Raw genomic sequence first — 18,457 nt, forward strand, 5'->3', positions numbered from 1 at the left:
TGGGACAAAAATTAATATTGTATGATAATAATAATGGTCATTAACACTTTATATGCTGAACACTGTTTTTAATCCTTAATATACATTGGTCCATCAAATCCTCACAAGAACCCTAGTTTAAAGATGAAGAAATGGAGGCACAGGGAGGGTGAGTGATTTGCCCAAGGTCACAGCTGGTAAAGCCAGGATTTGAACCCTGGCAATCTTGATCAAAAGTCCCACTAGGCTAAATGGTCCTTATTAATATTAACAACCACTAGGCTAAATGCCTCTTTTTAGTCCCCACCTTTTAAGAGGTGAGTAATAGATACAGGGAGACAGAACATGGGCTTTGGAATCAAACAGAGTAGGCTTGGAATTCCAAGTCTGACATTTCCTAGCCATGTGACCTTGTGTAGGTTATGTAAGCTACATGGTGCTCTTTCTTCAAAATGGGAATAAAAATACCTGCTTCCTAGAACTGTTGTGAGGTTTAACGAGATAACCTAAGTAAAGTTCTTTTGCAAAGTCTGACACGTACACAATAAAGGGCTGCCATTATTGTGATATATCATTGTTAACTGCGTGGTAGAGAGAGCAAGTGACAAAGGAATCTAGAGGAAAGAAGAATTACTGAGGAATCACAGGTGAGTCACGGTGCTCAGGAAAAGTTTCACGTAAACAGACATACTCAAGACCTTCAACTTAAAAGTCACAGACTGTGGTTGGTAAGCAACAGGAGTGTCAAAACCAGTCTTCTTGATAAGGGGGCTTTGGGTCCAACACATCTCTCATAGGCTAGAGGTTAACAGCGCACCTGGTAAGAACCCATTTATGGACAATCTAACAGACATCCAACTATATCACTCAGTTAACAATTATTTACTGAGCACCTACTGAGCCAGGAAGAGAGATAAACCCAGTCCTGACTGTTGAGGTGGTGGTAAAACAGAAAAATCAACAATTGATTATACCATGTGGAAGACCAATGATGGAAGGATACCACAGGGCTAACAGAGGAGCTCTAACCCTGCATCACTCAGACAATCTTTCCTGGGTGAGAAGTCACCTCCGATTTGTCTCATGAAGTCAGGTAAAGAAAAGCAGAAGTATGTTTGAGACCCAGGGATCGTTTGGGCATAAGTACAGAAGAGCATGGCGCAGTTCCACAGTGGAGAATGAACGGAAGGCAGAGAGCTGCAGGATGGGAGGCTGGAAAGGAGGGCAGGGGCCAGGCCATGGAGGGTCTTCTGGGCCTGGTGAAGGTGGCAGGGCTTGGTCCTGAGCCATTAATCTAAAGTAGCCATCTCTGCGATCGCATCTCAACTCTGTGCCGGTAGCAATACACTGGCTCCCCGTGAAATGCGAACAAAACAGCACTGAGAAACAGAAAGAATACATTATTTTTTTAGGCTCCCTGCCGAATTTTCTTTGGGGCCCTATTTTCTTCCTGAATAGATCACGGGCATTTTTAGCACTAGTGTAGTTTATCACCACCTCATGATACTGTTCCCCCTTTGCGCTCTAAAGTCATTTTAAACTCAACTCTGTTCAGCAAATGTTACTCTCCCTTCCCCAGCACAGTACCCGAACAACTTGGTAAATATTTGCTGAATTGGGCTGGATTCATTGAGTGACAACTATATAAGGTAACATTGTACCACTGGGCAAGGCTGGGTCCCAGGGGGAGGAGGGGATAAGAAGATGACTGTCACAGCACCCTCAATAAACTTGAACTTCTAATGATGCATGCATGACCATGACATGCACACAAAAGCAGACTGCAGGGTGTTGCGTTCTTTCAGTGGTGGCCTGTTCACATGGTGGGGGTCCGAATCCTACTCTCACAGCACTTTCACCAGATACTCAGTTCTTTGAGGGCAGTGGGCTATGTCTCCTTTACTAAGTCCTCAGAGACCACCAAATGGTAAGTGCTTAGTAAATATTTATCAGATGGATCTATTTAATCCTCACAACAACGCTGAGAAGGAGAAATATTTTGCAGATGTGGAAACTGAGGCTCAAAGAGGTAATGTGACTTGCTTGAGGTTATAAGGTTAGTAAGTGGTATAGTAAAATTAACAACAACAATTATTATTGTTATTTTAAATTCTAAGGAAGGCTACCCTTCATTTATCATTCTCCAAATGTCTCTGTCACAGGATTCTCTTTTTATACCAAAATGGAAAAAGTTCTCTCTGCCTGAATGAAACTTGAAGTTTATAATTTGAGTTCTTGAACTCCAGTTGGCTTTCCTTGCTGCCATTCTAGGAATTCCAAAAGGCACTGAATGGCTCTAGGACAGATAGATCTGCCACTTTGCAGGTAAAGACGCTCTTTAGCACAAAGCTTCCCCAGTATTGTCCCATTCTCTCCCCAGTCACCAGGTAAGAATTAATCCAATTTCAATTCAGCTTAATAAATCTTTACTGAATACCTACTATTTTCCAGGCACTTTTCTCAGTACTTCCAAAAATAAAATACTTAGTATGAGAGTCTTTGTGCCTGTCCTCTTATGATTAAATCACATTTTACTTACTTTCATGCACAGAAAAATCTCAAGGGCAGGTAGTAAACCCTCAAGGGTGAAGACCAATTGACCCACCTATCTTTGTAGAGGAGTATAGTGCTAATACATAGCAGGCATCTTAATACATCTTCATGGAACTTTAAAATCTTGCTCTGGAAGTAGACCTGGGTTCAAATCGAATCCTTGCCCAATCAGTTATTGGCTATATAACTTTAATTTACTTTCCAAAACCTCAGTTAGCTCATCCATAAAACAGGAAAATTAACATTTACCTTTTAAGGTTGTTCTAAGGATTAAAAGGGATGCTGTCTGACAGTGCCTGACTCATAGTAAGAGCTCAACAAATGAAAGCTTATTTCGTTATTTCTAGTCTCACATCTAGGTCACCTCCACTACTTATTACTGTCATTATTATCATTACTTTGCAGGTTCAGCTAAAATAGCTCGACAAAGGAATGAGATTTGCTAGTTAATAAATATTGTAATTAATAGAAAGCCCCAACATATATCATGCAGACATTAACTTTCAAAGATTTAGAATACGATGTTCCACATTAAATCTAAAATAATCAGAAGTCATCCTTTCTTTAATAATTTGGAAAATACTAGAGAATTTGCATTGCATAGCTCTGAAAAAAGTTGACTGGTTTTTTTCCCTTTGGATAATTCAGAGATCATTATCATCTAGAACAGTGTTTTACTAACCATGATCCAACAAAGTAAAAAAAATTAAGTAGTATATTGAACACAGCAACTTCATATCACAACTCAGAACATAGGTAACTGAAACAAAAGTTTCATGAAATAATGCCCTTACTAAGTACCAGCCACTGAAATTTTCATTTCTATTTCATTTGTTGTTTTAATTTTTAAAAATTCTGGTCAAGACTCAGTAAAACAATTTTAGGCAAACTAGAACTTAGTAATTTAACTAATATTGTTATCCTGTCTGTTCAAGTGTATTAAGGATATAGCTTAACTAATCCTCCCATCAAGCTATGAAGTTGTATTAATTCTATTTTACATATTAAGAAACTGAAATACAGAAAGGTCAGGTGACTTGGACTAAATAGACTCCCACAAATTGATGACAGATCCAAGATTCACAAGTTTTCTAACTCTGCAATTCAGACTCTTTAAAAATATTATGATAATTCGACAAACATTTATTGTACCTATCATGTGCCCAACATTGAAATAAGAGAGCATTTGACGTGATCTCCACCCTCCAGGGCTCCCAGACTACCAGAGGAGACAAGCATGCCTCGGCACATGCACTTGGAAGTCTGAAGCGGGTACTTTTCTATTCTGGAGGAAATCAGTTTATTCCAAAACCACCACCATCCGCTCTCTGGCCACACATCCCACAAAATGAGCACTGGTACCTGTTGGTGAGAGAATGCAGCAAACTCCTCTAATGGCACATTTCTTTATGATCTGAAATAAAGTCGATATTTTCCCTCCTACCGCTCTTTGGCATTGTAACCCTAAAAGCAATTCTCAGCGTGACTGTACCAATGAGTAGTATCATCATAACATCACACCGTGACCAGAAGAGTGCTTTAACGCCGATTCCCTCTAAATAACCAATATCTATTTTAGAAGCATCTTTATGGTGACTTCAACCTCTAAGAAATCATGATTAAATAAAGACAGGTCTTGACCCTGCTAAACCATCAGGAAACTCTAGTTTTCTGATCTAAGACATTGCATAGCTACCAATTAAAGTCAAAACCAAGTCAAAACACCCGAACCACCTTAAACCATAGCTCTTACCCGTCTCTCAAGCTTCACCTTTACACATCCTATGCTGCACTCATACCAGACTACTTATTCCTTAAGTAATTTCCCACCTCTGTGCTTTTACTCATACTCTTCCCTCCACACGGAATCCCCTTTGTCCTAATTCTTCTGCCTATCCATCTTTCCTGGCTCCACTCCAATGGCATTTCCTCCAACAACAGTGAATGTCTCCCTCTTGTGCACACTGTACCTCCTCTGCTGAGACAATTTTCACATTCTGTCATGTCCTTACCCACTATACTAGAGTATGTTTAAAATACTGTGACATTCCAGGAGGCACCTAGAGTGTGGTTTATATGCAATAGACACACAATTGTGTTTGCTGATTCCACACTGAAAAATTTGATCTGAAAAAGGAATTGCTCCCCCTCGCTCCCCGAGAAGTAAACTTTGGCCAAGCTGGATGTATTCCCAAACACTCTGGATCTAGGACTGCTGATATTGCTAACTATGTAACCTAAGGCAGGCGGCCGAGCTTTATTTTCTATAAAAAGGGGTTAACAGTCCCTGCCCTAACTACATTAAAGAGATTAAGCGGCCATCACAGGGTCAAAATTATGCAATGTTAAGTGAATATGAGAAATGATCTCCATAGTCACAGATCCATTACAGCAAAACTGTGCTGAGAACAGCTGACGTTCTAGAAATGCAAACTTGCTCCTCTATTCTTGAACAACTGATAGTTCAGGAGCAGTACTGTTAAGATTATACCAACTGCAAGTCCGTGTCTCCAAAGTTCACCTGTTCAAGAGTTCTTATTAAAGCTCTTCTAAGCTAGAAGTCTTTTTTTATCTTCTTGCAGATAACCTTAAGCCAGAGGTATAAAGCAAGAAGGAACTGAGATTCAAATATGGGTTTAAATATGGGTCACTTTTAAATAATGCAAACCCTTATCTGGCAAGGAGATCCTAAGAATATCTACCTGCTACTTCCCTGTCCATTCACCTGCTCAAATCACTCACCCAATCATCTCTTTTTGGTCTTTCATTAATAGGTATGAGATTTCCCTAGGACAAAATATGTGAAAAGGTCTTCTACCTTCTCAAATTTAAGCCCCTTTCTTCCACAGATATATTTCTGCCCATATAAACACAGTCTAAAAATCAACTGAATTCTTCCAGAGAGCTTGCATACCACATACAAGGCTGCTTACAAAATCCTTTGATGAATCTTGCTGAAGCCTTGAAACAGATACATGTGGAAAGAGAAAAAGTTCAACTGTCTGTCTGTTTCACAGTAAAGGGTCTTTTTCATAAAAACACAGGACCTGCAAAATGGCACCTGGGGGATCAGATCAATTTATAATCCCTTCCCCTAGTTTTAAGTATTAAATTGAAGGAAAGAAAATTGCTCCCTTCACATCCTTCCTATGATCATATGAAGTGGAATTCAAAATCCACGACACTAAAACAGTAGTCTAAGGTTATGTTTTCAGTTTAATTCTTGAATCCTCGGAAGGGACTACTTGTGTTATTTCTTCATCCTCACTGGTGACAGCAACAGGTCCCAATTTAAAACAGTTTGTGAATTTATTATGTGCCTATTTATTTCCCCCTTCAGAACCTTGGGAAAGGTATAAACTAAATTAGGCTTGGCCTAACACCAGTCCTGACACCACCCATACCCCTTCCCATGTGTGTGTGATCAACAACTATGTCAAGGCCTTTGGGGTGATTTTCCTCCTTTCTCTTTTCTTCCTTTAAATGGGAGGCTAATAAATTGAGGGCCAGCATTCCGCTCCCATCTCCCACACCTCTCAGTCAATCCAATCACTTCTAGAGCTGTTTATACTGCCAAAGCCATCCATCATCTTGCCTCACCAAGCAGGAGAAGAAAAACTGATGGCAAGTTAGAAAAACCTCATTAAGCCGGTTTCTACCTCAACCTCTTCCCCACTCCTTGAGAAACAGAACTTCAGAATTCAGCCTACTGGGGAAAAGAGGGATAGAGGAAAAAAAGCTGATGTGGTGAAGGGGAAAAATAGGTCCAAAGTAAGTTGGTTTCCGTGCCAAAGTCAAATAACTCACTCACTCACCCTATCTATCTATCTTAGACAACAAAGATGAGACCATATCAATTAACCTTAACTTCTTTTTATTTTCTTTCTGGATGAGTTATGAAGTTCCTAACAGACTCTATCAAGAAATGGGAAAACAGCATCAATTAAAATTAATTTTATGTTCACCCTTTTTCTAATGACTAAATCCCGAGTTAATTCGAACTCCAAAGGAGATCATGGATGTACCTTGCAAAAACCTAGGAGAATATAGAAAACTTAATAAAGTCACACAATTCCAGGGAAGAACTGAGGGCTTGTCTATGTTTAAAAACCACTGTGTGTCAAACACAACCCCCAACCCCATGAGTTCTGGGGAGAGGATGGAGACCGTGAGGGTAGCATGCAATGTCACTTCTCCCCAGGACATCTGGCACGGAGGATAGAATGACTACAGACTGAAAGAGAGTGAATGTCCTCTAGGCACCTTTAATTTTCAACTCCTGTATGTGACTGGTGCCTTCAAATACTGTTTCTCAACTGATCTTCACAGAACCCCTGTGAGTCAGGCATTATCATTCCCATCTTAAAGATGAGGTAACTGAGGCTCAGAAAGTTCAAGTACCTCATCCGAGATCGCCCTATTACTATTCGGAAAAGTCAGGATTCTAACCCAAGTTCACCTGACTCAAGTCCTTTGCACGTCCTGGTTTCTTAAGACAAAGAGCAATCTTTCCAGAGGCTTGCCTGTACAGGCGCCCTGTGAAGGTCCTCCGAGCCCAAGGCAGACTTGTGGCTCCCTGGCCTCTGCTAACAAGAACATGGGAATAGTGGTATCTAGTTAGAAACAAATCTAATTTTTCTACACGTGCACCAGTTGATGTAATATGTTTTTAGTCCCATCTGTACACTGGCCCTCTGGTTTCTAATCACAATAACCAGGTTGGTTTCGGGTCTGGAACCTTTTCTACCACAGAGACAATTAAAATATAATCAAGCTAGAAAGTTATCCTTCCCCAAAGCCACCTAAAACAGAGCAACTCCAAAATAAAACCAATTTACATATTTTAGCCCAAATTAAAAAGTAAAAGCTAAGGATTCCCTTTTAATATCCTGAATAATAAATGAATATTTATGTAAAGCTTCCTTTGGGGAACAGTTACTATAGGACAACTTTCCCAATACTATTCATAAATATCACTTTTGTTTTAGTGTAACAGTAAGAATGTGGACTTGTGGGAATTGTACTGTCTGTACCCAGTGCATCAACATAGATAATTAATATTGAAGACATGCACAATATCCAGAATTTTAGATGTGTGGTTGGCTGTATTACAAAAAGTAACATAAGAAAAGATGAGTCAGATCTGGTCAAAATCACAAATTACAGGGACTTAGTCGGTTACTCCATTTTAAGTGAGCACTTTCCTAATGAAAGTTTCATTAGTAAAGATTGCAAGTTCTCAGGCTTTCCACTACAGACTTTTCAATAGCACTTAGAGCTAAAGTTTATCATTAAAGCTGTATTTACTACTGTTGTATCTTCAAAGGGGGCACTAGAAGAAAAAGTTCAACTCAGTTATTTTTCATGTACAAATTAGAAAGCAAAACTCTAAAGGGTTTAGACTGGCAGCTTAGGAAAACGCAGGTTACTTGAGAAGCCATTACTGATACTTCCCGGGGCACATCGGGGGTCATGGCTGTCTATCTATACCACACACGTATACACACTGCACACAGTATCTAGGTATGTATGACAAAGTAACTCTCCACTAGAAAATGTCAAGTTTGCACAGGGGTTATATCAACTGTACTTCTATACAGCTAAAAAAAGTTTGCACAGGGGTATGCCAAGGAGGTCACTATCTTCTCAAATTGTCCCTGGAGAGTAACATGGGAAAAGTTATTCTAAGAGTCATCTCTGTCAGAAGCAAGGCATTCTTATTTCTGTAAAATTAACAGGTTATCTAGCCAAGCTCCATGGGCAGCTGACGGCGGATAGACAAGTTCTTTCCAACTGTCCAAACTTTACCTTTTCCTAAGAGTGAAATCTGGATACATGGAACCTTATAGACAAAAATGCCCGGAATAGCTTTTATTTCTATCTTTTAGAGTCATGCATAGACTCTTATAAATACAAAAGGAAAAACACTAATGTACTTGAATGCTTCAACAGATCTTTTCCCATAATTTGACATGAACCTCATTGAATGATGTCCAACCTTAAAATCCCTCACCCAATGTTATCCCTACAGAGATTTAGCCTCTAATATATCTTTTGATTAGTGTCAGAAGAAATGGTGACTTTGAGTTCCGTGTTTCAAAGAAATGCACATAGTAAGTCTTCAACAAATATTTCTTCATCCAACAACAAATGACAGCCAGCCTCCACTATGAACACAGTTGGCAAAATAACGTCAAGGGCTAGTTGCTCCAAGAAAGTAGACAATAGAAGGTTTAACTGACTCAGAATGAGCAGGAGTAGATTCAATGCCACAAAGTGCAAAACAGAGGAAACCTCCACGCTGTGGTGTGTTTTTCAGAATTCGCCATCTTGACTGGAATTGTTTCTCTGCTTCCTCATATCCTGCAAAAAGAACTAAACCTCTTATAGAAAAAATATTTATGAATTACTACATTTTTATAGCTTCAAAATGAATAATTAAGAAGTGAACTTTGATTTTAAATGTTATTTTCAAACCCAGAGTCCAAGGAAAGTTATTTTCAGGAGAGACCTATGACTTGTAATTTTTGTCCATTAAAAAAAAAATCACATATGCTATTTTTGTGTTTTACTTTTGTGGTTAAAAATAAGGCTTTCCAAGAACAACAAAAAACAAAAATTCAAGTACAACAATTACACTGACCTTATTTCTTCAACATTTCACTGCTTTTTCAACCAAAATTTATTTAAGAATTCCTTTATGGCATTCAGCATTTCTTGATCCTTGTACAGGGGTATCCACATTGGGAGGAAAATATTTCTGGTGTTTGATACAATGAAGATGTGAATAACGTTCTTCGCCAAAGCAAAAATGGTCAGTGCTAAAATGGTCTGGCAAAAGGTGAAAATCTCAGGAGTTGGGAGAGGGCACGGGGAGAGACAGAGATAAAGAGACGGGGAGGGGAGAGAGAAAGAGAGAGAGAGAGAGAGAGAGAGAGAGAAAGCCAGCAGCCTATTAGGAGCACTGACCCTGCATAAGTTATTTCTTAATGAATGTACAAGGAACAGCATAAATATTACCACTAAGCAGAGTGGATGTGAACATCCAAAGCAAGCTAGCTGGCTGATTGCTTTCTCATTTTTTGTTCTTTTGTAACAATTTCATTTCCAAAGTGCTTGATTTCTATGGCTGATGCTCCAAAGCTATTGTGAGCACACTGCCTGAATGCTTAATGAACTAAACAACAAAACGGCTCATCTTTGGTGCCCCCAGCTAGCATCCCAAACTGGATATAATTAAAGGTGTGAACAAGCATGCAAAGAAGTAATGAACCTGCAAAGTCAAGGTTCTGAGAAATTATTGGGCAACCTACACTGCACCAGTTCAGATTTATCACTCATTATCTCTTACACCGGCAAGGTGCAGGTCCACATGTTGGTACCCCTGTCCACTCTTGTCCTCCAGCTTTCTTTCTTCTTTCCACTTCTAGATGGCTAACTTATGACAATTACTGCTTGTGACAACTCCCACCCACCCACAGATCACCTTTCTTTGTACACTTAAAAAGCTGCTGACCTATAAAAAGCCCTCTACCCTTAAAACACAGAGATTTAAAAAATACAAGGATGTTCCTAAAACACACACTCACAAAATGAAGTACGAGAAGCTAACACAGCCACGCTACCTCCTCCTTGTTTTTACCAATGGTTAAAGATTAGGTGCAAATGCTCCCAAAGAAAACAAAATTCTCATTTCACATATACATATATTTTAATTTGAACCCAACCCCTTGATTGACAGGGTAGCTTCTAGTTCACAAATATTGTTATGGATTTACACATTTATGGTTTCTCAAGTGGCAACTAAAGAAAGGTGTTTGGTCTAATGGTCTGTGGGGTCTAGATATATCTTTTTCATGAATTTTTGTATTTTTCTAATAAAGGAACTCGGAATTTGTGAGGAGGAGAAGCCACTTCTTAGGGGAAAACAGCCCAGTTTGGTTTTCTTTCCATTTTTAGATGCGCATATACTTGCAAGTATGTATACACATTTGGTAATACCAAAAGAGGAAAACCTAAGACAGGTGCAGGATTCCAGAAACACAAATGCTTACAATGATACACACACACACACACACACACACACACACACACAGTCCCTCTCTCTCACATACACGTATCTGTCAAAAGGATAGGAGATGGATAGTGGGCAATAAAAGGTTGACTTCACTTTCAAAAGGGGAATCGGCCAGCTCTGTACAACACAGCCCATCTACTGGAAAATAGTAAGATAAAAGCTTGAGACTGTTTATGTCCCCTCATACCCCCCAAATTCCCAATGACATTGGGAAAAAATACTGCATTGCAGCATTTGCCAGTGCATACTCATGTGTCTAGCATCCGCTGGCCAACTCACCAACAAATGTACATATTAAGTGTCCAGGCACATAAATTAAGTGCCTGGTGGCCACAGATCATTGAAACTGATGAAGAAATTTGTCAAGGCCAAAGGACTTCTGTCTATGTACAATGACCTCTATCAAGACCGCCATTCCTTACTTGCGGTACACACTGATAATTTGTTTCAGCCTTTTTTTAATTAAAATAAGGCATTAAGAAGCCAAGGGCTAACTGAAGCAGCATATCAACATATCTCCTCATGGACGGAGTAGTTTTTGGTCCACATATAGGAGGAGAATCCACCCACAATAAGGAAATAAGAGCAAAGGGAAGAAATCAAACCAAAGAAAAGAACTTGCCCTGAGGAAACCCTTTTCATTGTCAGTGGTAACTCTTATTTGAGTAAAACACCTTGATTCACTTACAAATTCTTTTAGAGATATTAAACACACACACACAAAGCACCATTCATGCAATTGATTTCCAGATTTAAAATTTCAAATAGATTATCCCCAATAGAAATGCTGTTTAAAATATGTGAAGTCTAACATGTCTCAAACCCTATTTCAAGAGTTTTAACACTAAAGTGTGTAGCTCATTTTCTTTCTCTTTGTTTAAAAAAAATTCTATTGTTATTACCTCACAACAATCTGGACGTCCTCTTATAACAAAATCCTTGAATATTCAAAGGACCAAGGAAGGGCTATAGGGAGAGAAAAAAGTTTTAAGGCTTTGGAAAACTATCAAACAGAAGCAAGCTCATCTATACCTGGCCAGGAGGATGACTTGAATGAATGGCAGTTAGGAATGAATGGAACTGAGATCACAAATGAATGGTTAAGTTGCTTGTTAGTTTTTTTAAACGGGATATTAAAATTGTCCTATAAATCAATGATTTTCAAAGAAATTTTTCAGCTATTTCCCCACCTATGTTCATTCAAAATTTTAAATATTAAATGATTTAACTATTGTATTTCAATGAGATACAAGAATATTCTGATCATTAAAACTGTGATATAGTCAGGTGTTTTTCGCAGAAATATTTCCAATCAGATTTTCATTTCTTAATAAATGCACACTCAGCCTTGTGCTTCCGTAAAGAAACACCTCCACATGCAGGTAGTAGGTATTAATATTTTTAAGACAAAGAAGCGAGAAAGGTCAGCAGTAGAACCACGTGTCTTTTTTACAACCCAAGCCAAGGTGACAGTTCCTACAGAAATTATTTTCCCCTTAACTAAAATATGCAGAAAAATTCTCAGAAAAAAATAAATTTGAGATAATCAGAAAACTATTCTAATTTTTAACAACAACATATGTTTACACACTCAAGATATGAGAGTAAGAGGTTCAAGTGTATGACAAAAAATATAAGTTTTTTTTTTTAATACTTCAATAGTCAAAACAAATTTTTAAAATCCCCCAATAAGAAGACAAAACAAAAAGAAGCATCTGCAAGGAAGAAAGAATGGGAGGGGTGCAGAGATCTGCAATGGAGAGAGTAAAAATTAAGAGCACTTTCAATAAAGCCAATTATATTTCCTAACCTTTTAGCATATTTCAGTGTCTTTTAATCTCTCATTCTGGGGCTTAAAATTATCACGTACTTAATTTGTCTCTCCAGAAGAAACCGTAATAGATCATCGTTTCAGTTGTTTCTATGCTACCTTCTATTCACCTAAGTAATATACCTTTCAGTCCTTCTGGTACCCACCATCATGAGAAAAAGAGACTACTAGTAAAGCACACTTTGAGAGAGAAAAAGCAAGAGATGCCTGTCACCCAGTGCACACATGGGTCCCAGACGTTCAGAGACGCTGGAAGAAAAATCAGCTTTTCACTCAGTTTATGCCAAGACCAGGACCAAATGCTGAATGGAAGGCAGTGGTTGCAAGGGTGCAGCCTGACGGATCTTGTGGCTGGAGGCATGGAGAGGGAGGCGAAGCAGAAGACTAGAATAGAGCTTTCCATTTATTATTTTAAAAAGTAATTTCTACCGGGGTATAAAATGAGAGATACAATGAACTCCCCGGAACTGTAGTATCAATATCTGATTTAGGAAAAACACCAATACCACCTAGCACAAGATCATTGCTTAGGGTAAATGTATTCTACCTACATTTCTCCTATGGATATTTGCTGGAAATTTCTAAGAAATCATTTGCGGAACATATCAGCTGTGGGAGTTCACTATTATGCTTCCGTCAACTTCATTCAATATAATTTACATTTTTTTCAAATGGCCTCACAGGATTCCTTGCGATTTTTGCAGCACAATTTCACAGCAGGGAAAAGGGGAAAGAGAGAGAGGGAGAGAGAGAGAAAAAAAGCAAGATTCCCTACCTCCCTTCCCCCTCTCCTTCTCTCTCTGTTTTTTAAACCAAAAAAAAAAAAAACACACACACACAACAGGGGAGACAGAACAGATGCTTAAAAATAGATTTCTAAAAATCACTGTAAACCAGAGTTAGAAATGTAATTAACACCTATTTATAAAGAATAATTAAAGTTGGGCCGGCCACAAAGAACAGCAAAGATAATCAAGGTCCTGTCCCCCCCACCCCCCCGCCTTTTTTACACTGTTTGCAGTGTGTTCTCATGATAGCCACCTGCTCCCTACCCGGCTTTTCCTCTGTTCGTTTCCCCGGCAACCTTTCATTGGGTTTTCCTCCCAGCTATCGCTTTCAGTTGGGCTGCTCGGTCTAATCTTATTTGTTTTACACCCATCAAAACAAGCAGCCAGACAAAGGCAATCCGCTAAGAATGGGAAAAAGACCACAGCTTTGTTATAACATCTATGCAGAGCGAAAAGTCCTCCCCAGGCTTTTCTAGCAAAAAATAAGTGAGATGGATATGAATTTACAGCCTCCCCCCATACCAAGCTTTGAAACCCTGTGAAAGCTATGGCTAGTGAAATTCAAAGTCAAAGTGGGCACTCGTGGCATCTGATCGTGCCATATCTTCAGGGTCAACATCAGGCAACAGGAGCGGCACTCAAGGAGTTTCCCTGCTTCTTTTTTTTTTCCAGAAAAAGATGATGCTAAAAATAGATTTACTACTTTGGCAGAAAGGTTTTCTACTTCCCCTTCTACATCCAAAAGTCCTGTTCCACAATTGCATCTGCTGGTACTGAACCTCACCTCCTCCACCCCTCATTCCCAGCCTTCCCCATCACTCCGAGTAGGAGACTGAAAAAAGAAATGTGCCTTTAACTTTAACAGTCGTGCAATTCTGTTGAAAGCTCACAGAGGCGGTGGACACGCCAGCCAACAGCGATGGTGACACTGTGATTGTCAAAAAAGACACCAACCTTGCTTGGCTAAAATGTGTGTTGGATAAAAGAGGCAGTGTGTGTGCCTTGTGTGCGTGCAGTGCCATTATACTTGGAGATGGATTCTGGTTTTCAGAAAAGAGAGACACTAATAAACACACACATACACACACAAACGATCTGCACAGTGATTTACGATGCACAGTCCACCATCCTTATGCGCGCGCACGAACACACACACACACACACACACACACACACACACACACACGGCTGGAACCTCCAAGCTGTCTTCCTCTTTTCACTTACCATCTTCAAGCCATTCCACTCCATCTGTGATCAGAAGAAGATGGACCCTCACACAGTGTGTCAAAAGCGGAAAGGAACGTTATGTAAAAGCTGACATTCCTTCTTACAGAGCTGCTGCCCAGAGAAGGAAGCAACAACTCAACACGCCAGGCACCGCTACACATACAAGCCGCCTCCTCTTTTTTATGAGGTCATGACAGGAAACTCTTTGAAATACAAGATGCAGCATTTACTGAAGCCCAAATAAATCACTCTCTTTGCCGTTTTGAATGCGCAGCCCCCCGAAACACAACTGCCCGTGTCAACGTTCAGTATTCAGGAGCTGCCTCTCAAGGTTTAAATTTCCAGCACGGAAATGGAGAGATTCCTAAGCCCGCGGCAGCCACCTCGAGCCCCACAAAACCGAGGAGGCACATAGACAAACCCCCTCTCCCTTACAAAAAGAAAATCCTTCTTTTGCCATTATGGTCTCAGGTAATATAACCTATTTCAACAAACCAGCAATTATTTCAGCCCACCTCCCCTTCCCCACCCCCACCTTTATGTTGAAGGGAAAATTGACAATGACCTGTTAAAAATGACAATCCATTTCCCAACTGCTTTTCAATAAAAGGACCTACCCGCACTCTCTACACAAAAGAGATAGTAAATGTAGGAACCAAACAGCAGCAGAGAACTGAAGTCTTGTGCAAGCATAAGACTGGTCAAGGTGGATATGCTTTTCTCCCCTCCAGCGGCACAAACAACAGATTATAAATCTAGTCATACCTACCATAACCATTCTTATTGGCAAATATTGGGTCTCGCAGAGCTTCGACTCTTCTGTTAAAATTTGCAAAGATTTCAGAATATATTTTTAAAATGACTACTATTGTTATATATTTTTAAAGATCCACAAAACACAGTGTGGATGACTGTAAAGTAAATCAATTATTTTGGGGGGGTAGGGGGAGAGAAAGAAAAATAAAAGAAATAAAAGGAGCAGTGAGCTGAAACCCCTGATTCTAGGATGTAGATAAGAACAACTGAACAGAGCCTTGCTGAAATTGGCTCGAAGCTTCCCCTTTTTACATCCATTTATGGGACCATCTGTCAGCTGAAGCCAGGATCTGATTGGCTGGGGAAACGAAAGGAGGCGTTGCAACATCAGGTGCTATTTAAATTAGCTACTGCCAGATTGACGATGTTAATGATTTGGTGACCTCTACAACAACAGAGACCAGATTTCTGAACTGCTTCTTGTGTCTGGTAATTAAGGCCAGGCTGAAGCAACACAGCCATACTTGTATATTTACCTTTTCCTTCCTCCCAGCTCAAAAGTACTGTAACAACTGCAGGTCACTGGCGGCTTGCAAACCTTAACAGTGGGAGTGTTCTCCCTTTCCCCTGTCCTGAGGGCTGTATCACCCCACCCCTCTGACTGAGCGCTTTTCCCTTATAGAATGTTTTCAACCACCTTATCTTTTTCGACAGTTGCTTTCTAGCAAAATGCATATTTAATGACCTGCCTCTGGGCTTAAAGATACAACAAAAGCACTTTAATGTGCTAATATATCTACATTTTAACTTTATTATTCCCCAATATTGCTGATTTTTAGTGAGCCATGCTCCTTCTGCAGCTAATATGGCCAGCGTTTCAAAAGAAAGCAAGTTTGAGATCAGGCTTGCTCTGTTAACTAGGTTCATACAAGTTTGCTTCAGAAAACTACTTCCTAATAAACAAAAAAGAAAAAAAGCTGTGGGGGAGAAGGGGGGCAGCTGTCAGCCTCTACCTTTCTGCCTTCTGCCTGAGCTTTTCAAAACAGAGAATGATGAATGATTTATTTAAATGAATTTATTTCTCAACTTGGATAGGAGCATGATCTGAATTTTTAAAAATCCACTAAAATACATTCTCTCTTTGCTTTCTCTACTGCTTCAGAGAAAGGTAAAACACACTTTTGACAACAGCCTCATTTCATAACCGGTACAGGGTGCTCATCTTGCTTAACTGAACACGTGATTTTGCTTCTCTCCTTCCAAGGATGTCTTTTTTCTTTGGCCTCTTAAAAGACTTGCAAAGAGACATTTAGCAAGTGTGTGGTGATGTATACAGTTTGTCTGCCCATTTTATACATTTCATAACTGCTATGCTACCAAGCCTTCAGTAGTATAGTTTTTTGTTCTAGTTTGGGTTTTGAAGTGGCTTATCTGAGGAGTTTATGTTTTACTTTAACCCCAAAGGCTAATTTATCACGATTTATTTAAATCCTAATTTAGTCAATTTGTTCCTCAATAAATACACAGAGGTAACACATATTACTAAAGACATAATTTATCATAATTTTTCATCTTTGGCTGGAGTCGACAGCGGGATGGGATTGGGCCAAGTGGAAATATAGGCCGAAAATCATGCTATGCTCTAGGCTTCAAAGTCCAAGAATAAATGGGTCTGTGAAAAATTATTATAAAAGAAAACAACCTTTACATTAGAAAATTAAAGCCATTTTCTCCAAGCTACTATTTCATGAACACACATACAAATATACATATATATACACACTTTAAAAATACAGATACACCATAAAACAGTATCTGTTGGGTATACAACATGAGCTATTAGACTTGAATATAAATAAATTCAGCTATTAGAAATGAAAGTACGTTAAATAGAAAAGTAGAAATGTTAAAACTATGATCCCATCAAGTGGAACACTACTGAATTAAGTAAACTTTTAAAATAATTTCTTGAACAAATGTATAAAGAGTCCTACAAGTCACAATAGTACTACAGTATCCCTTGAACTGTGTATGAAGGACAAATTCACAGGTTAAGTGCTCTAAAGAGCTCAACATACGTACACAGGGCAGGTACAGGTGCCCCAAATCAACAACAGAAACTCTGAGTACGATCTCACCAATATCAAAATATTGTGAAAAGTAAACATGAACACAATGCTGACTAACACACAAATAAAAACAGCTCATTGGGAACAAAAATATTTACTGTGTCTTTCTCTGGAGGTTTTAAAAGTCGGAATTTCTTAAAAACCCTTTCTTCCATCCATACTAATCTCAGCACACTTAGTGAGCCATAAATTAACATTAGGGATATCAAAAGGTATTCTGGCCAGTTTTCCAAAATAGTAACTGTATATTACAGTATAAACAATTAGCTGGTTTTGCTAGGCTAAAAATCCATGCAGTTTGTATATTGATCACTTTTCCAAAAACCTCCACTCTAAAGCCTTTCAACGGGATCCTCAAACAAATGCACAAATGTCCTCAGAGGCCTTTTCTCTAAAGACAAAGGCAGAATCCTATTGTTGGGAAAAGTCAACCTTATTATTGCGTTTCCAGTAGTACCATTCATCTTTCAGAGTGAGGGGCTGACCGCTACATCAGTGGTGTGACATTTGTAAAGCAACAGATTCTTAACATATTATCTCAAGAATCAGGCAGGCGAGTCTCCCAGTCATGCATGATATTTTTTTTTCCGCCACAATCCTCCACCACCACAGAAAGAAACTTGTCTCACTCAACCAGCTAAGGCAACCTAAAAATGATATCCCAGAGCTGTGGGGCTGCCAGTGCCGCTGTATCCTTCTTACCATAAATGAGCAGTTTCTTGACTCATTAAAAACAATTTCCCTTAAAAGAAGTAATCTCATATCAGTCAGCCCCTCGCCACCATGCACACATCCCAAAGGTTGCAGATATCTCAGCATCAGTCGCCGGCAGCCAGCTTTCCCACACAGAGTCCAGATGGACTGTACCAGAAGCCAATTCAGCGTTAATAACTACCTACTCCGCGCAGTGGAGAAGCCTTACGTGGCACAATGGGCTAGGAAACAGCAGCCGGCTGAAACTGCAAATAAAAAAAGACAACCAAATTCTCCAAAAGCACTGAAAGGAAGGAACACAAATGGAAGCGTGAATTCTATTTCCTTGACTTCAGTGAGAAGAAAAAGAAAGAAAGAAAGAAAGAAAGAAAGAAAGAAAGAAAGAAAGAAAGAAAGAAAGAAA

At 39.3% G+C, this 18,457-nt stretch overlaps 1 protein-coding gene across 9 annotated transcripts in view; it reads right to left on the reverse strand.

The window, feature by feature from the left end:
• Nucleotides 1–18,457, reverse strand: part of ELAVL4 (ELAV like RNA binding protein 4) — a 154,735-nt gene that overhangs the window by 70,159 nt on the left and 66,119 nt on the right. For 3 of the 9 annotated variants that reach the window (XM_029228944.1, XM_029228949.1, XM_029228941.1), the window contains exon 1: nucleotides 14,453–14,801. The exons of 3 other annotated variants lie outside the window; for them this stretch is intronic. In XM_029228944.1, coding sequence (XP_029084777.1) covers nucleotides 14,453–14,476 — 24 coding nt within the window. In that variant the 5' untranslated portion in view covers nucleotides 14,477–14,801. Of the gene's footprint in view, nucleotides 1–14,452; nucleotides 14,802–15,224; nucleotides 15,506–18,042; nucleotides 18,166–18,457 lie in introns of those variants that run through there. 3 more of the 9 variants (XM_029228947.1, XM_029228943.1, XM_029228940.1) reach the window with 2 other exon arrangements.

This window comes from Monodon monoceros, unplaced genomic scaffold (assembly GCF_005190385.1).
Source record: "Monodon monoceros isolate NGI ecotype Baffin Bay Population unplaced genomic scaffold, NGI_Narwhal_1 Super_Scaffold_18, whole genome shotgun sequence".
In the NCBI taxonomy this organism is placed as follows: domain Eukaryota; kingdom Metazoa; phylum Chordata; class Mammalia; order Artiodactyla; family Monodontidae; genus Monodon; species Monodon monoceros.